The sequence below is a fragment of the Equus quagga genome, chromosome 10, assembly GCF_021613505.1.
Source record: "Equus quagga isolate Etosha38 chromosome 10, UCLA_HA_Equagga_1.0, whole genome shotgun sequence".
NCBI lineage: Eukaryota > Metazoa > Chordata > Mammalia > Perissodactyla > Equidae > Equus > Equus quagga.
Window position 1 is genome coordinate 109,767,119 of NC_060276.1, and position 17,339 is coordinate 109,784,457.

At 46.3% G+C, this 17,339-nt stretch overlaps 1 protein-coding gene across 1 annotated transcript in view; it reads right to left on the reverse strand.

The window, feature by feature from the left end:
* Positions 1 to 13,723, reverse strand: part of NHS (NHS actin remodeling regulator) — a 375,682-nt gene extending 361,959 nt beyond the window's left edge. Inside the window, exon 1 of the mRNA XM_046672901.1 lies at positions 12,727 to 13,723. Within this exon, the coding sequence (XP_046528857.1) occupies positions 12,727 to 13,273 (547 nt within the window). The 5' untranslated portion in view covers positions 13,274 to 13,723. The remainder of the gene's footprint in view (positions 1 to 12,726) is intronic.
* Positions 13,724 to 17,339: the final 3,616 nt, after the last annotated feature.

A 17,339-nucleotide genomic window follows, 5' to 3' on the forward strand; every position in this document is an offset into this window, starting at 1 on the left:
CAATTGGATTAGTTTTAATTAACAAAGGCTAAAACTTTGCCAGATAAGCACTAGTGACATCTGATACCTGAGCAGAGTTCCAACATCTCTTCTCTCACACCGAAGGCATTTAACCCAAGTGAGACTCTTAGTAAACCTTCCAGTGCATCCTTTCCTGTGTCTCTTTTTGGCTTGTCCACTTAACCCAACATTGCCCCAAACTTTGAAGCATCCATCTCTCCTGTTTATGAAGCAGAAAGCCCCATGACTTCTCACATGGAAAAGGATTTCTGTGGTATTCAATCACACTGCGCTTTGCCCCCCTCAAAGTTAACCTCTAGACTCAAACCCTCAACGAACATGCGCCATCTTGCGATTGAAGTACTTCATGGGTGAGGAGAGGGCTGACTGAGGCAGCAGAACTCTGACACAAAATTAAAAAGGAAAATACAGCTTTACTCACATTATTAAAATATAAATACAGGCTCGAGGAACAGAGTCCAGATGCACGCTGGAGAGAAACATAAATATTGATATTATAGTCGAATGAACATTATGTCTCACTGGCTGTCATCTTTCCTCATAGCTACTAGCTCTTCCCTCCCCTAGATGTCTAGTATTAGAAATCAAGAGTAGCTGAACTCTAGAATAGGGCTTCTTAATTCACAAATCTAAATGCACTTAGATAGAATAATCAGAAATCAAATTTTAAAGAACTTTCTTCGTCCTCCATCCAGGCTTCAAGCATCAGCATAATCTAAAAACACAGTTACAAATCAGTATTCCCTGCTACTCAGAAATTTGCCTAAGAGCAACAAATTCATTTCGTGTGTGTGTCTTTTTTTAACGTTATTCTATCTTTATCTTAGAAAAACTCCTACTTCTAAATTACTCCTGGGACCTCTAAGGCCAGATTCTTATACTTGTCCCCGACTGGGTCCTCTAAAGCTCAGCACCAAGATGTCATAAACAGCCCAGCACCATCGGACCAACAGTGAGGAAACTCCACCACTCCAATTTGTCTTGGAAATCTTAACATGGAATCACTAGTTCTTAGTCAGATGCTACTGGAGAACCCAGAAGTTCCTGTGGAATCATTTTCTTTCTTCCATGCCCATATTCACACAACATCCCGGTAGGGCACCAGAGTTTAAATGGTCTCTTTCTTAACAAGGGGTGTGGGTTACACAAGTGAATATAGTTGTTACAACTCATCAAACTACACACCTGAGATCTATACATTTCACTGTATAGAAATTATACCTTTATTTTTAAAAGAATATCATTTAGAACACCTTTTAAATTTTTCCAAGACAGCAAAATCAGATTAATCAACAAGACTCTAGGAAGAGTGCCTACTTCCTCAACATTCAGAAGTGGCTTTACAAAACACATTAGACGTATGTGAGAATTTGCTTTTGCTCCTCCTAGAAAGAGCACAATACACTGTAGCATGGTTTCCTTTGGAGCAAGTCTGGTAGAGTAAGAGGGGAGGAGGACTTTCCTTCCCTTCTCAATTTTACGCCCTTCTGTATGGGTTGAATTGTCTAGCCTTAAACATGAAACAAAAAATGTCAACAGCTCTTAAGTTGGATCCCATCACCTCTCATTACTTCCACCAAACCACCGCTGTCTCTCACCAGGATAATTGCAATAGCCTCCTGCTTGGTCTCCCTGCTTCTACGCCTGCCTCTCCCAGTCTCTTCTTGACACAATAGCCCTTTTAAACTCTAAGTCAACCATGTTACTCCTGGGCTTAAAACCTTCCAGTTTGTTCCCACTCCACTCAGAGTAAAAGGCAAAGTCCTCACAATGACCTACTAGACCCTACATGAACTGCCCTCCACTCCACCTACCTGGCCTCCTCTCCTCCCACTCTCCTCCTTGCTCACTCCACATCTACCACACTGGCCTCCTTGCCATCCCTCTATCACACCAGGCATTCTCTCACCATAGGGCCTTTGCACTAGCTCTGGTTCCCTCTGCTGGAACACTCTTCCTCCACTTATCTATATCATTAACCTCCCCACCTCTTTCCAATCTTCACTCAAATGGCAACCCTACTCCAATCCCCTGGATGCCCTTATCCTGCTCTAGTTTATTTTTGCCCTTAACTTACCACCTCCTAACATGTTCTGTAATCTCCTTAAATGCATTATGTTTGTTGTTTATGGTCTGTCTCTCTCCACTGTAAGCTCTTTGTAACTTTTTGTTCACTGATGAAACTCAAGTGCCTAGAAGAGTACCTGGCATATAATAAATGAATGAATCTGTATGATAAGATCATTGGTCAATTTTTTTTATTTCTATGCTTCTCTGCATAACAAAAAGAGGCCACAAGGAACATGGAAGTCTTAATAGTCATTTGATCACGCAGAGGGACGTAGCATTGCTTGGTCAGCTGTCTCTTTCCCTCGACCAAGAACTTCACAGATTCAGGCACAGGTTTTCACCTACTTGAGAAAAATTAATACATGCCTCCCACTCTGCATGATCCAATTATGGTACCAATAAAACAACAGCCAATAATTACCAGTGGCTCACCATGTGCCAGGCACAGTTCTCAGTGCCTGTACACCTTGACTCCTTCAGTCCTGTCAACAACCTGATGCAGTAGATACTGTTTTTATCTCATCAATCCCATAATAGATGAACAAAAAGAAATATTAATAAATTGTACAAAGTCACACAGCTTTGAAGGGGTGGAGCCAGGATTTGAACATATGTGGTCTGACTTCAGAGTCCACACTCTTAAACACATATTCCCTTGCTTCTCAACTAGATAACCCAGACCCTTGCCAACCTTACTCAAACTGAGCCTAAGCAAACTCTGATGGTCATGTATTCCAAACCTTTCCTTAAAGAAGAGAGAACAAGGACATAAGTTTCTTACCAGGTATCCTAAAAGAAAGGAAGAAACAAGTACTCTGATTCTCCACCTTTTACAAACCAGGCACTTTGGAGTCAGAGAAATGGACTCTAGGACCCAGAGAGTTCCCTTGCAGTCCAACGTTACAGTCTTTCTATGGTGAAAACACCAAAGCTGACTCTCCAAAATAAACTCTTTATCCATTACATACAAGAAAATTCAAATGGCCCCTCTGATGGCTGTAAGTGAGTCCAGTTTGAGCCAGACTAACCTCATTTCCCTTTTGAGTAGGGTTATTAGACTGGGAGATCAAAGGAATGCTGCAGACATATGGTATCTTGATTTCAGCAAACCATTTGACGATTGCTCATGATGACAGATCTTGTGGACAAGGTGGAGAAATGTGGTTTGAATGGGAAGGTGGGGGGAGAATTCGTGGCTGCTGCAACAATGGTACCCAAGGAATGCTGATGAATAGACATCAACTTGGAGGGACATGGCTAGTACTGCCTGCCAATGGTCTCTGGCCTTGAGTCCGTGTGAACAATAATTTTATCAAAGATGTGAGTGATGGGCTAGAATCATGTTTATGATGTCTGCAGAGAGCAAAATGCTGTGGGCAGTAGCTGACACACTGAGTCAAGATTTTAAAACATCACCACTGATTGGAAATGAAAGAGCAAAGCAAGCAAGATTCAATTTAACTGAGACAATGAGGGAGTCCTGTGAAATTTAAGTTCAAAATACCAACTGCACAAAATGGAATAGTGGAAACTTCATGTAAAAGAACTGCCACTATAAAGGAAAGGAGTTTGTTGGGCCATAAGAGCAACAATGCACCAACAGTGTCATGCAATGGTTAAAACAAGGGCCACCTTAGTCCTAGTGGGGGCATTCATATGAAGAAAGAAATGGATCCATTTGTGCTCTGCACTTGTGGCAGGGGGCTACCAGCATGGGAGAGGATAGGAAGCTTGGCATTAAGAGGGCTGGTTGAAGGAACTAAAGTTGTTTTACCTGGGAGGAAGAAAGCTTAAAAGAGACCATAACAGTAACCTCTGGACACTTAAACGATGTTCTGGATAAGAGATTATAAGCAGTTTCCACTTGGCTCCAGGCACTAGAATTAGGACTAAAAGGCTGGCATTACAAAAATACAGATTTAGTCTCAGCGTAGATAAGGATTGTTTCAGAATGGGAACTATCTAGCAATAAAGTTGGGGTTGGGCCGGCCACTTCCCACTCCCAGGAGTCCCAAAGGGTATGGAAACCAAATGAGCTGCCATTTGGGACATCTTTTTTTTAAAAAAGTCCCATCCTGGGTGGGAAGTTGGATTCGATGGGTACTAAGATCTTTTCCAACTCTAAGATCACAAGATTCTCTAATTCTTGTTAAATTCATCTTATTCTTGGTTAATTTCACTTGGAAGGACTTAGATACTTCATCATTAAGTAATTTTTCAGCATATGGATGCCCAGGTCCTCAGATTTCTGTTTCAGTACACCCAAACTTTCTCATGTTTATTAGTGGGTTGAGAGATGGACACTAACGTCAGAAACAAAAACTGATCGTGCCTGTCTTAGTCATTCACAAAGAAAAGCTAGACAGGATCTCTGCCCTTTGTGGACTTGCAATCTGGTAGGAGGGCTCTCTAAAACCTTGCTTCAACAAATTTAGACCTTAGAATGAGAGCCTTACATTCAGAAACCATTTCCACCTCATTAGCTTTTATTTTCATTTATTATCAAGATATGATTCATGATGAATTCTTAATGCAAAAAGAACTTTCAGGAATTTTTATGATTGATGTTTTGTTCCAGGAATACTCTTCCCACGATTTTTTAATAGCGTGTCCCACAAAATCTTGTGTTTCACGATTTTTAACAGAGTAAATAGAAATTAAACTGAATAGTCAAAATAAAATTCCAACTATGTTTAAATTGTCTTTGTCCCTAAAATGTCAAAGCATGATAATGAAGTCAATGAATCCTTAAGACTTTGGGGCTAACATGGTACAACAGGAGAGATTTCATAAGTCATTGCAATTTAAAGGTATTGCCCACTAAAGGTAGTCTAGAAGCTCTAAGACTGAAGATGTTTCTGAGAGCTTATGTGGAATTTACACCTTCCTGACTGCATTGTGTGGAAAAGGCCTCCACAAACAGGAAGAAAGAAATCTTTATTGTTACCATCTTAGCAATAACAGTCCAACAGAATCTCAAGGATTTCCTAGGTAAAGTTGTTCAGTAGTTTTGATTTAAAAGCCCAGTACAGTAGAACAAGAAAAGTCTAGAAAGTAATGTGTTGCTCATACCGCTTATGAGGAAATTACAACCATGAATTATTAACCTTTGGAAGATTGCTTTCTTCTCAGTTGTTCTGTGATAGGTTTAAAAGCAGCTTTCAATGGAGCTGTTAGAATCTCATAATGCCACAGAGAAACTTGCTGAGAAGAGACAGGAGGAAAAGAAACCTAACCATAGTTTCAAAAAATCCCAAAAAACATATTAACCAGACTGCAAAGGGTGTTTATGAGTGGTAGAATGAACAGAATGAGGAGAAAAAGGATCAGCCTTCCAAAGGCAGAATGAACCCTTGATTAGCGTTACCATACCAACCCAAAATGATCAATTCACCCAATGTGTTACTTCCTAGCTTCTTTCTAGGTTTAGCAGTTTCTGTGTCTGCTCTGGCTGAAATCATGCTTCTCAAATAGGGAGTTTGGATCTCCTGGGACCGTCTCTGATCCCATTCCACAGGACGATAAACAGTATTCTTGAAGGCTGGCCGATGGAACATTGAGGAATGTTGAGTTCCTTGAGTTCTTTCCATGCCCTTTCTCACCCCTGAAGCACTGAAGATCTCCTCTAAAGGGTAGGAAGTTATTTCCAGACCCGCCACAGAGTGTCTGGGAGGGGCCAGGCATGTGGCTAATATAATAATCCTGGGGAAAACAGTTTAAGGAAAAAGGGTGAGAAACATCACCTCTACCATACTCCTAGCCCTATGTCTTTGCCCTCACCATTCAAATATTAAACAATTTTTTGGTCTGGGTCCCCCCAGGCCCTATGAGTATGAGTACAAGTTCAAGAGCAAGTAGTTTATGTGGGAGGTGTCCTCAGGAACCACCCATAGGTGAGTGAGAAAGTGAGACAGGGAAAGGAAGGCAGAGAATACACAGTGTGTTATCAAATAAGCCACCACGGTGGGCAACTGGAGCTCAATCCTACTGGAGAACCCTGGGGAGGGATGGCGTAGAACATGTGCCAGAGTTCTCTCATCCAAGGAGCAAGGAAGCTGGGGAATTCATCCACCAGCACCATGTCCATCATTGGTTGAGTGCTGCCTCAGGGGCATTCACTCACTGGCACTTCTGGCTTTCCCTATGTGCAAGACCAAGCATGGTCCCTTAGCCAGGAAAAAAGCCCTAGGCAGAGTCACAAGAATTTGCAAAAGGCACCCTTCAGCATGAGACCCAACACTGTTTGCTGTTCAGAATGAGAAAAGCTAAGATAAAGGTTAGCACAGAGTTCTAGAAAACTTGTAGATGGGGAGTGATGGGCAAGGAATCAGGTTGTACTTCACAGAGGAGACGATGTGTCAGCTGAGTATCAACGAATAAGTAGGAATTAGCCAGTGAAATGCTCCAGAAGGAAACAGTAGTTTACACATAGGCATGAAGAATGAGAAAGCCTGGCAAGTTGGGAAACTCCAAGTAGTTCAGTATGACTGGATTGGGGTGGAAGGTGGAAAAGGCAGGGAGGGACAATGGGTAGAAGAGCGAGAGATAAAGCTTGTAGAGTGGACAGAAGGATATAGAGAAGGGCTTTGGTTTTAATGTAGTAACGCCCCTGGATTTGTGCGGCAATGTACAGAAGAAAAGTCTAGTGCTTAGGAACATAGCTTGTGGACTCGGATTCGGATCCTAATTCTAGGCCCCAGCATTCTCTAGCTGTTGCTACCTGGAGCAAGTTGCTAACTCTCAGTAAAGTGGGAAAATAATAGTATCTCTCTCATAGAGTTACTGTGAAAATTAAATAAGGTAATTCACATAAAGATCTTAGCACAGGGCCTGACATATAACTCAATAAATGCTAAAATCAATCCACTCGGTAGATGACAAAGGTGTCACTGCAGTGTAATGGGGAAATGATGGTCTCTTCAGTAAGTGGCAATGGATCAACTGTGCATCCATATGGAAAAAAATTAATATTGACCCCTACCTCACATCATTGGCAAAAATTGAAAAAAAAAATCAATTCCATACAAATCATACATCTAAATGAAAAAAGAAAAACAAAAATTTCTAGGACATAGGAGAATATCTTTATGACCTTGGAATCAGTGAAGAATTTGTTTAAGAGCAAATAGAACAGAACACAAAAAAACACTAACCATAAAGAAAATAATTGATAGGGCCAACCAGGTGGCACAGTGGTTAAGTTCACACGTTCTGCTTCTCAGCGGCCCAGGGTTCACTGGTTCGGATCCCGGGTGCAGACATGGCACCACTTGGTGAGCCATGCTGTGGTAGGCATCCCACATATAAAATAGAGGAAGATGGGCATGAATGTTAGCTCAGGGCCAGTCTTCCTCAGCAAAAAGAGGAGAATTGGCAGTAAAGCTTAGGGCTAATCTTCCTCAAAAAAAAAAATAATAATTGATAAACCGGACTACATAAAAATAAGAACTTCTGCTAATTAAAAGATAACACTAAGGGAGTGAAAAGGCAAGCTACAGAGTGAGAGAAGGTATTTGCAATACCTATAGCTCACATCCACAATATATAAAGAACTCCTACAAGACAATAAAAAAGGTACAAAGAACCTTATTGAAAAATGCGCAAAGGCCTTGAAAATTACCTTTAAGTGAATATCCAAATGGTGAAAAATATATATAAAAAGGTGCACAGTCTCACAAGCCATCAGAAGAATGCAAATTAAAACCACAATGAGATTTTTACTACCCACCCACCAGAGTAACTACAATTTAAAAGACAATACCAGTGTTGGTGAGGATATGGAGCAACCAGAACTTTCATACACCTCTGGGAGTATAAATTGGTACAACCAGTTTAGAAAACTATTACACAGTAGCTACTAAGCCAAACATATCCATCCCCTTTGATCCAGCAATTCCACTTTTAGATATATACCAAGCAGCTGTGTATACATAAGCTCATCAAAAGGCATGTAGAAAAATGTTTGTAGTAATTGCCCTGAACTGGAAACAACCCAAATGTCCATCATCAGACACATGAATCAACAAATTGTGGTATATGCACACAATGGAATTTTATTCAGCAACAAGAACAATCTACTGTATGTGCAACAACATGGAAGAATCTTATGAACATAATATTGGGTGAACAATGCTAGACACTAAAAAGTATATACTATATGACTCCACTTATATAAACTTCAAAAACAGGAAAATCTCATTGATGGAGGTGGAAGTCAGAATAGTGGTGATCTTTAGGGATCTGGACAGTGACTGGTAAAGGGCCTGAAGGGGATGTTTCAAGATACAGTAATGTTTTATTTCTTGATCTGGGTGATGGTTACATGAGTTGCCCACTTTGTGAAAAATAACCAAGCTGTACATCTATGGTCTGTGCACTTTTCTGTAAGATTGTTAAACTTTAATATAAAACTTACTGTAAAACTCAGTAACTAAATATAATCAACAGCCACCAAAAAGCCAACAGCATTAAAACGTCTAAGGATGAACAGCTTGGGGTCCAGGCCCATGAAGTAATTCCAAAGTCTCAGGTTTTAGTGACTGAAAAGCTGGTCTTACTTCAAGTTTATGACCATAAATCTCAGAAGGCTCTCAACACAGCCAGGTAATCCCCCTACACTTCCTTACTGCATCCATGTTCCCTCCCTGAGACAACATTAACACCTTGCCTTCTCTCCTCATATTACCAACACCCTCTCAGCTGATGACCTCACTGTGTACTTCACAGAGAAAATAGATGTAACCGTATAAGAACACCCCACCCCACCACCATCAGTTCACCTGCCCACCTGCCCCTGCCCATATCCTCCATCTTCTCTCCAGTTCCCAAGGACGAAAGGGTGCTCTGATCCCCTCCCCTCTCAGCTTCTCAAGGACTTCCATAATTATCCAATTCTTTGTCTAGCATCATCAATTCCCCCCTCTCCGGAGAATCTAAATGTGCCTAAATACCAACGCATTTTAAGGAAATCTCCCTTGACCCTGTATTCCATTCCAGCCATGGCTCCATTTCTCCACTCCCCTTCAGAGCAAAACTCCTTACAGGAGTCGTCTGTGGTTGCTATCTCCTCTTCCACTCCTCCTGTGCTCTCTTCATCCCCTCTTATTTGGCCTTCATCTCCACCCCTCCACTTAAATGGCGCCTATCAGGGCCACTACTTGCTTACAAGTTACAAACTCAATGGTCTCATCTCAGTGTTCATCTTACTCTCAGAAGCATTTGACCACACTGACTTCTCCATTCTTGAAACATCAGGAGAAGATGTTCTTTTCAACTTTCAAAGTTGGACTGCCCTAGGCTAAGTCCTGGCTCCCTTTTCTTTACTATCTACATTGTCCCTAACTCCAAAGCTTCACCTACCATCTCTACCCTTATGTCTCACATTTACATCTCCAGCCTGCACCTCTCTCTTGAGTTCTGATCTCACACATCTAATTGTCTAAGACACAGAAGGCATCTCAAGTTAACGTGGCACAAATAGAAAACTATTGATTTCATCTCTCTACAATACAATAAAATATCCACTCTTCCACTAGCCTTACCCATTCCCGGAAATGGTATCACCTTCTATGGGTTGTTTAAGCCAAAAAACCTAGGAGTTTTCCATAACTTTTTCCTCTCATACCCTGTACCCAATCCAATTAGTAAGTCCCGTCAATTCTATTTCCAAAATGAATTCAGAATCTGACCATTTTTCACTGTCTCCATAGCTACCTCCCTAATCCTAGCCACCATCACCAGTCACACTGTCTAACTGGTCTACCAGCCTCCAGACTTGCCTCCAGAGTGACTTCACTAAAGTGTATGTCAGATCATGTCACTGCTGCAAAAACCACCCCAGCCTGTCTCAGGGCAACAGGAAGCAGCTGTCCAAGGATGAAACAGCATGCAGACCATATGGGGAATGATTATCTGGGCGGGAAGGCTATACGGGGGATATGGAGGCACCCAGACACCTTCAAAGGGAAGAAAAGGGAATGTGGGTCACTTTTAGGCTTACTTTCCCTTTGAAACTCCCCTTGGCCTTGAGCAATGCTAAAGGGAGATGCATAATGTAGTAGATGCCCCTGGTGCTCCATCCATAGCCCCTCTGCCTTCCCCAGAGGACCCCTGCAGACATTCCTGTACACACCACAGCCTCTTTGCGTCTCTCCACCTGGCCCCAGGAGCATGCTGAGCCCACACTTGGGGAAAGCCCCAGGAGCCAGGGAGTTCATGCTCCAGGTGCTACTTTCCATCAGGGAAGGGTGGAAGTTAGTGGATAAATACTCCAGCTTCCTGACCCCTCAGTAGAACACTTCCGAGGTGTGTGCTGGATCGAATCAGTTGCCCACGGTGGTAACCAGCTCACAACACGCATGAGCTTTCCCCCCTTCCCTGTGCCACTTCTCCACTCCCTCCCTGTGCTTCCCAGGATCCCCTGTCCAATAAACTACCTGCACGGAAATCCTTGTCTCTGCCTTCCCATGTTGGGAAACCAAAATTAAAACACATAATACTGTGCTTTTTCTCCCAAAGGTAATGCCTTTCATGACATCGAATGAGAAGAATGCCATGCTCAATTTACATGGACAACAGAAGAGAGAGGTCTGGACATGAAGTGTGGCGATAATGTCTTAGAAAATTTTTAAATAATAGGAAATTTAAAGTCCATCCCTAGGTATTATATTAGCCCCATTTTATTTACTTATTTATTCATGTATAAATACGCATAGAGTATAGATTCATCAACCTGTATGTACACACTAAAAATCCTCTTTTTTTCTCCTAACCATTTATTTGTACTCCAAACAGTTAAAAGGACTTGAAAGGACTGCGTTAAATTCCGGGTACATAACTGTCCACTGCTGCTTCTAAAGAAAGAGGGGAGAAGGGGATACATTCTACTGCAGAACTGGTTTCACTTGTATGAAATCTAATTTAAGGAGCACTGTGTCTCTCACACACACACACACACACACACACACACACACACACACACACACGGGAAATGCATGCACCACTCAACAGTCTGCAAAACTTCCCTCCAGTTCTTTTGAAGTGAAATCACCACTCACCCCAACCGCACTCCCCAGATATCAGCGCTGTTGAAAGTGAAGGGCCTGTCCCCGCTGTGTGGTTTGGGGTAAAAAGGAGGCAGGATTAAAGCGCTCATTTCAAGTCCCAAAAGTAAAATACGACTTGGCCTACGGCAGTCCTAATTCTTTCCAGAACTCATCCCCGGAATTGCCCTTTTAAACAACTAGTCATTAACCCATCTCTGGGTCTTTTATAGCTGCGAAAACCGATCGCGCACATCATTTATTCATTACGCTTATTATTATTGTTATTGCAGAAAAGCAGCGAATTCCCGGGGCGGGGTTCAAAGGGTTTGGGGGGGGGGGGGGCCGGGGGAAAAGGGGGGGGGGGGGGGGGTGGGGGAGGAGGCTGGGCTGGGTTGCAGGGCAGAGGTGCCCGGAAATCCCCGGGGAAGGATGCCGCGAGAGCGCCCCCGCCCCGCGCGCTCCGCGGCCACCGCACACCGGCGCAGCTGCTGCAGCAACCAGGGAAGCTTCTTATGTAAGTCAGGGCCGCTGACATCACCTTCGCCTCGAGCGTCGCAGCCGGACTAGGCGCCAAAGGATCGGCGCGCCAGCCTGGTACCCCCGCCCACCGTCAGGTCGTTCCTAAAAGATTCCGCCACCACCAGATTTGGCGGACCGTGCGCCATGGGACACTCCTGAGCGCCTTTCAGAGGGCAGATGACACAGAATGACATTTATTGAGAGCCCTAGGGTGTCGCAAGAGTGAAGTTAACGGTCAGCAAAGATGCCTGGGGTCGTCCACACGCGGGTGGATCTGTGTGACAGTACACGGTAGAGGGGAGGCCCTCGGGATTCTCGGAGGGCAGATGACACAGACAGCCATTTAGTAGGAACCCCGTGCTGTTCAGGGCAGAAAAGATGCCCCGGGTCTCATCCATCTCCCCAGGGCCCGGGACACTCCTCCCTCCACACCGCCCCTCTGGGCCACAATGTTGGAGCAGAGCGCTTCAGTTCACTCCAGGAGGCGAGCGGCACCGCACTACGTCGCACACGAGTGCAAGGCACAAGTTCGGGGCTGGATGCAGCACCTGAGGTCACAGTAAAAGTGACAAAACCACCACAGCGTTGCAGAAGCCCCCAAAGGACACTCACTACTCCTTGAGACTCCCAAATATGCATGGAGGGACTATAGGGCTCGGGACTAGGCTGCTGGAAACCACCGAAGTTGCACCACCACCACCACCCCCCGCCCCGCCCGCCGGGAAGGAACAAGGAAGGCGAACTCCGAAGGCGAATGACAGAACCCTCTGCCTCCTGTGTCCCCATAAACGCTCCCTCTCAGTCTGCAGCTGCCTGCGAGTTCCAAGGCCGCCCCTTTAACTTTCTCCCGTCCGCGTCTGCAACCCTACATCGCAGTCCAGCCGGAACTCTTAACTCTTAGCACCTGGAGGGCTGGGTTGGGTCCCAGGAGAGGGAGGGATTGGGAGGCAAGAATAAGGTGCAAGCTGCAGCGGGCGCGGCGCCGCGGGGCTGGGATTGCGGCGACCGGGGAGGGCGCGAGGGTGCGGCGTAGGAGCGGAGCGCCAGGCGGGTGGACGGCGCGGGTACTCACGCACTGCCTCCTGCTTGGGGTCCAGCGTGCCGAGGACGCGCTGCACGCCGCCAAGCTTGCCCTGCAGCGCCCAGACGCGGCGGTGGGTGAGCTGGATGTCGCTCTCGAGCTCCTGGAAGAGGCTGCACGCGTGCCGGGCCACGTCCGAGAGCTGCCGGAGGACGCGGGCCAGCGCGGCGTTGCTGACTGCGCACAGGTCCAGCATGAGCAGCACGGCCGCGGCCGCCGCCGAGGACGCCTCGCCAGCCGTGGACGCCGCCTCCGGGACCCCCGCCGGGCTCTCCTCGCCTGCCGCGGGCGCCTCTCCGTGCGGCGGCTGCGCCTGGTCTGCAGCCGTGGGCAGCGGCGGCGGCGGCCCGGGAGGCGCGGGGGGCGCGCGAGGAGGATCCTCCGGCCCCGGCGCCACGGCCTCGTCCCGTCGGCCGGGCGGCTGCAGGGGCGGCGGCGGCTCATTGGTGCCTCCGTTCGCGTCCTCCACCGGGCCGGGCGCCGGGCGCCGCTGACGGCACAGCCACTGCGGCTCCACGATCCGCTTGGCGAAAGGCATCCCGCGCAGCCGGGCCGCGACTTTCTGGTCTCCTCAAAGCGCCCCTTGCGAGCGGTGAAGCGGGCGCGCCCACCTGGGCGGAGAAGGGGCAGGAGCCGGGCAAAGGCGCGATCGGGCAGTCCGGATACGCAGGGGGCTCCTCCGCTCACCTGGCCTCCTCCTTTTCCACGCCCTCTCCCTAGCAAATCAGTCCAGCCGGTCCTCCTCCCGGTGCACCGTTCCCTGGGGAGGATGACAAGCGCGGGGCACAGAAATCTCGGGGTGCGCCTGGGCTCTCCTCACTTGCTTCCAACCCGGGTCGGCTGGCTCAGCTCCATCATTCCTGCGCTCGCCGCCGCCGCCGCCCTGGCCGCTGCCGCCGCCACCGCCTCTATAAATGGGCGTGTGTGTGTGTGTGTGTGTGTGTGTCTGGGTGGGTGGGTGTGAGTGTGTGCGCGCGCCTCAGTTTGAAAGTACCCCGGCGCAGGCCTCTCCCCGCGCGCCCCTCGGCCGCTCCGGGGAGCGATTGCGCCCGGGATCTCTCTCCCTCTCTGGGCGGGGAGGAGGTTTCGGAAAGGCGCTTTGAAAACCCGGAGAGAGGAATCCGCCTCCAGCCCGGGCTCAGGAGGCGGCGCGGGGGCGGCGGAGCGGACGCAGGGCGGGGGGAGGCCTGGGCGAGGGGGCGCAGCGCCCTGTGCGGCCGCTGGGAGTCACTGGTGGCCTCGCCACTCAGGGCGCATTCCGACGCAAAGACACTTCCTCGCATCCAAGGAGTTAGGATTGAGACTGTCAGCGTGGTGGAGGCGGGGAGTCCTCAAGTTGAGGTTGGAGCTGTGGGTAGCGAACGCAGAGGCAGGAGGGTGGAGTATTGGGGATCCAGCAGATTTGGCGTGTCGGAGCAAGTTGCCTAGCCGAATTCCAGCTCTGAGCAAGTCCTTCGGGAAGGGGAAAACTGGGTTGCCCTTCGAAGTGCCCGGGGCTGTGAGCGCAGTAAACTGGGCAGGGTGACGCGGCATGGGCGCATCCGCGTGCGGCCAGAGTGGCCAGGGTGCTGTTTCTACCCTTCCCGGGCATCACTCCAGCCGCCTGCGCTGGGCTGGGTCTCTATAGAATATCATGAATGAGACCCAAACCACCAATGAGCAAAACCCCCAGAAAACTGCTTGCAAACCTCCTTGACACGTTAGGTGAGATAAGCCAGATTACCTGCCTGTCACTCTTCTCTACAGATCATACACAGGGATTTTAAAGTTCTCCATCAGAGAGACGATGATTCACAGAAGAAAGGAAAGTTTTCCCCTTCAGTTAACTGAAAGGTATAATTTCTAAAAAGGCATGTATTTCGATTGCAGCAATCTGCAGGCTGGATGCTGTCAGCCTAAAACCTAAAGAAGAGTTTGGGAAATGTTAATAAAATACATGCTTTCATCCCTCCAAAAAGAATACTGTAAAAATATTTCTGATTTTAAAGCCACAAGCCAGATCTTGGGAATGCAGCCTTCATTTCATGTGTCTAAAGAGAACATGGAAAAAATATGTTTTATGGCAACTATAAAGTCCTCCAGACCTGCGGTGGGGTCTCCTCTCCTCTCTCCCCCCTTTTAGCAGGAGCCTGCACGGGGCCCCACAGTCAACCCTTTGGATTGGCCCACACTCTGGTTATAAAGGCTTCAACAGACCCTTCTCTTATTCTACCTAAAAAAATAACACTTTTGGCGAAGGAATGCCCTTGTTCATAAAAGATCCAGGCTGGGGACTTGGGGGTAAAGGGTCATGATGTCTGCAAGGTACATATAAATGGTTCAGTAACAACAAGAAGAATGATAGTAATAATGTATATGTACAAAGATAAAAAAGAAAATATGGCAAAATGTGCAAAATAGTGAGTCCAGGTAAAGAGTGTATTGGGATTCGTTGTAAATTTCTTGAAACTTTAAATTTGGTTTTGTTTCCAAATAAAAAGTGAAGAAAAGGGTCTTTTAGGAGTTGTTCTTTAGCTCACAAATCTAAAAAGCTTAGAGCTGGCTGTTTTCAAATTTAGCTTGACTTTTTAATGTGTTCAAAATTCTGAACATGAGTTCTGCTAGATAGCCAAGCCACACACTCCTCCCTAAACATATTGAGACATAAAGAACAAGGAGGGGTATTAAAGGCATCCAGCTAGCAAGCCTTGGGGGGGTGAGTCTGCCCTGCCTCTCACTGGCCTCAGCAAGCATTATCCTATTAATAGCATTCAAGGGGCCAGTAGAGTGGGCCCGGCTGAACACTGACATGGGCAATGAATGGTGTTGGGCTCTAACTCCTAAGGGGATCTTCGGATTATTGGCGAGTTCCTTCCGGGGGCCCGAGGGTCCCTATCCACCCAGAGAGGTGATTGAAGGGTAGGGCAGAAAAGTCCGATGGGAGGAGGAGTCCTCCTCCAGGCCCAGGAAGGGGAGGATTCCAGGGGGTCATTGAGTTCAAGAACAGGCTAGCTACCTTTGGGGTCTGCCCCAAAGTGGTCAGCAGAGACTCAAGTCAAGATTTCAAAATGATTCAAAGCACAGTTCAACTACACAAAAACAAATACACTTTTTGTCATCTCCTGGGCTCCTAATCATGTGCTAATAAAGCCATTTGGCTCAAAATAAAAAGCTTTGGTTTTGGCTTTTGATCTCTGTGTTCTCACTGCCCCCCCCCATCCCCCACTTTTGGTATTTGAAGGAGGCTCTCCTTCAAATGAAACTAATACAAATAAAAATATTCATTGATATGGTTGTTGATGTTTGCTCGGTCCACTGTACAGTATGAATAAAGGCACCTTTAGAAAAGTGATTGTTAGACATCCGTAACACCATCTAAATAAAACTGTGTGCTAGCTATGCAAGGGCAGCTTCAAGACAACCTCCTGGACTCGCTGTACCCCTTCCAGCTTCAAGCTCCTCCTATGTGGCTTATCCTACACACACACCCACCCCCCATACCCCTGCACACATAGTTCTTGGTTTGGCTCCAACTTTATAGAACTGAAATACTGAAATCAATAAAAGTGTAATAACCATATGTAATCATGATGGGATGTATGAATATTCTTAATGCCGACGAGTTTTCAACACATCCAGGAGCTGTGCCTTTCTTATTCAAATCCCCAATTATACCATTTTCCCATTTTCCCACAAAAAGCTCTGATGAAATCAAGGTTGATATCTGAAGCCAGATTCTTACACCTACTTATGTGTGTGTTGATCTCTCCTGATCACGTACTCCCCCTAACCCATGTACACATATTTATTACCATGAGCTTGTCGCCAGAAAGGAAAGGCAGCATTTAAAAATGGCCCCATTGCCTAATCCCTAGCAGTTATTCATGCAGCTCAAGGGCCAGCACAAGTTCCCCCTAAACCCTAATGTTCAATCAGTATAAACCTTATGCCATTGTGAAATGAATGAAATATCCTGTCTGTGTCACCACGCCCCACAGTTACACTCCTGTCTGCTGCAGCCCAGTAGGAACAAGGTCTTTGTCCAAGGAAAGAAGCGGCGTTGGGAGCCGTAAGGCACCTCCACCCTCAGCCTGGCTAGCCTCCTGCTTCCACAGAACTGTAGTCACCTTTCCTGTAGAAACTTACAAGCAACAAAGCAGAGATCCCTGAAAGATTCTTCACCAAAAATGTTCCATTTGAAATATTCCAGCATTGATGCTACACCATCACTATTTATACTTGAAAAATATTTATTTTCTCTAAGAAATTCCAGGAGATACATGGGCTTGTTAGCATAATCATGTAATTATAGTGACTGAAGTCTCCCTTCGTCCACCCAATTGCACCCATTCCTCAACCACTTTAATTCCCTCCTAAAGGCCCTACCACTAAGTAAAAAGCTGGTAAATAAAATATATTTTCATTTAATTTTATTAGGAAGAATTATGAGCATTCCATCCCAACCCAAGTTACCCAAACCATTTCCAGAAAAATATGTCAAGTTTACCTAAGTAAAAAGCAACAATTTGAAAGTAAATTAATATGGTTTGTCCATAAAATGTACTGGAGGTGCATTATACATGCCAAAGGAGGAAGAGCAGATTTGAGAGTGGATAGTGATGGCT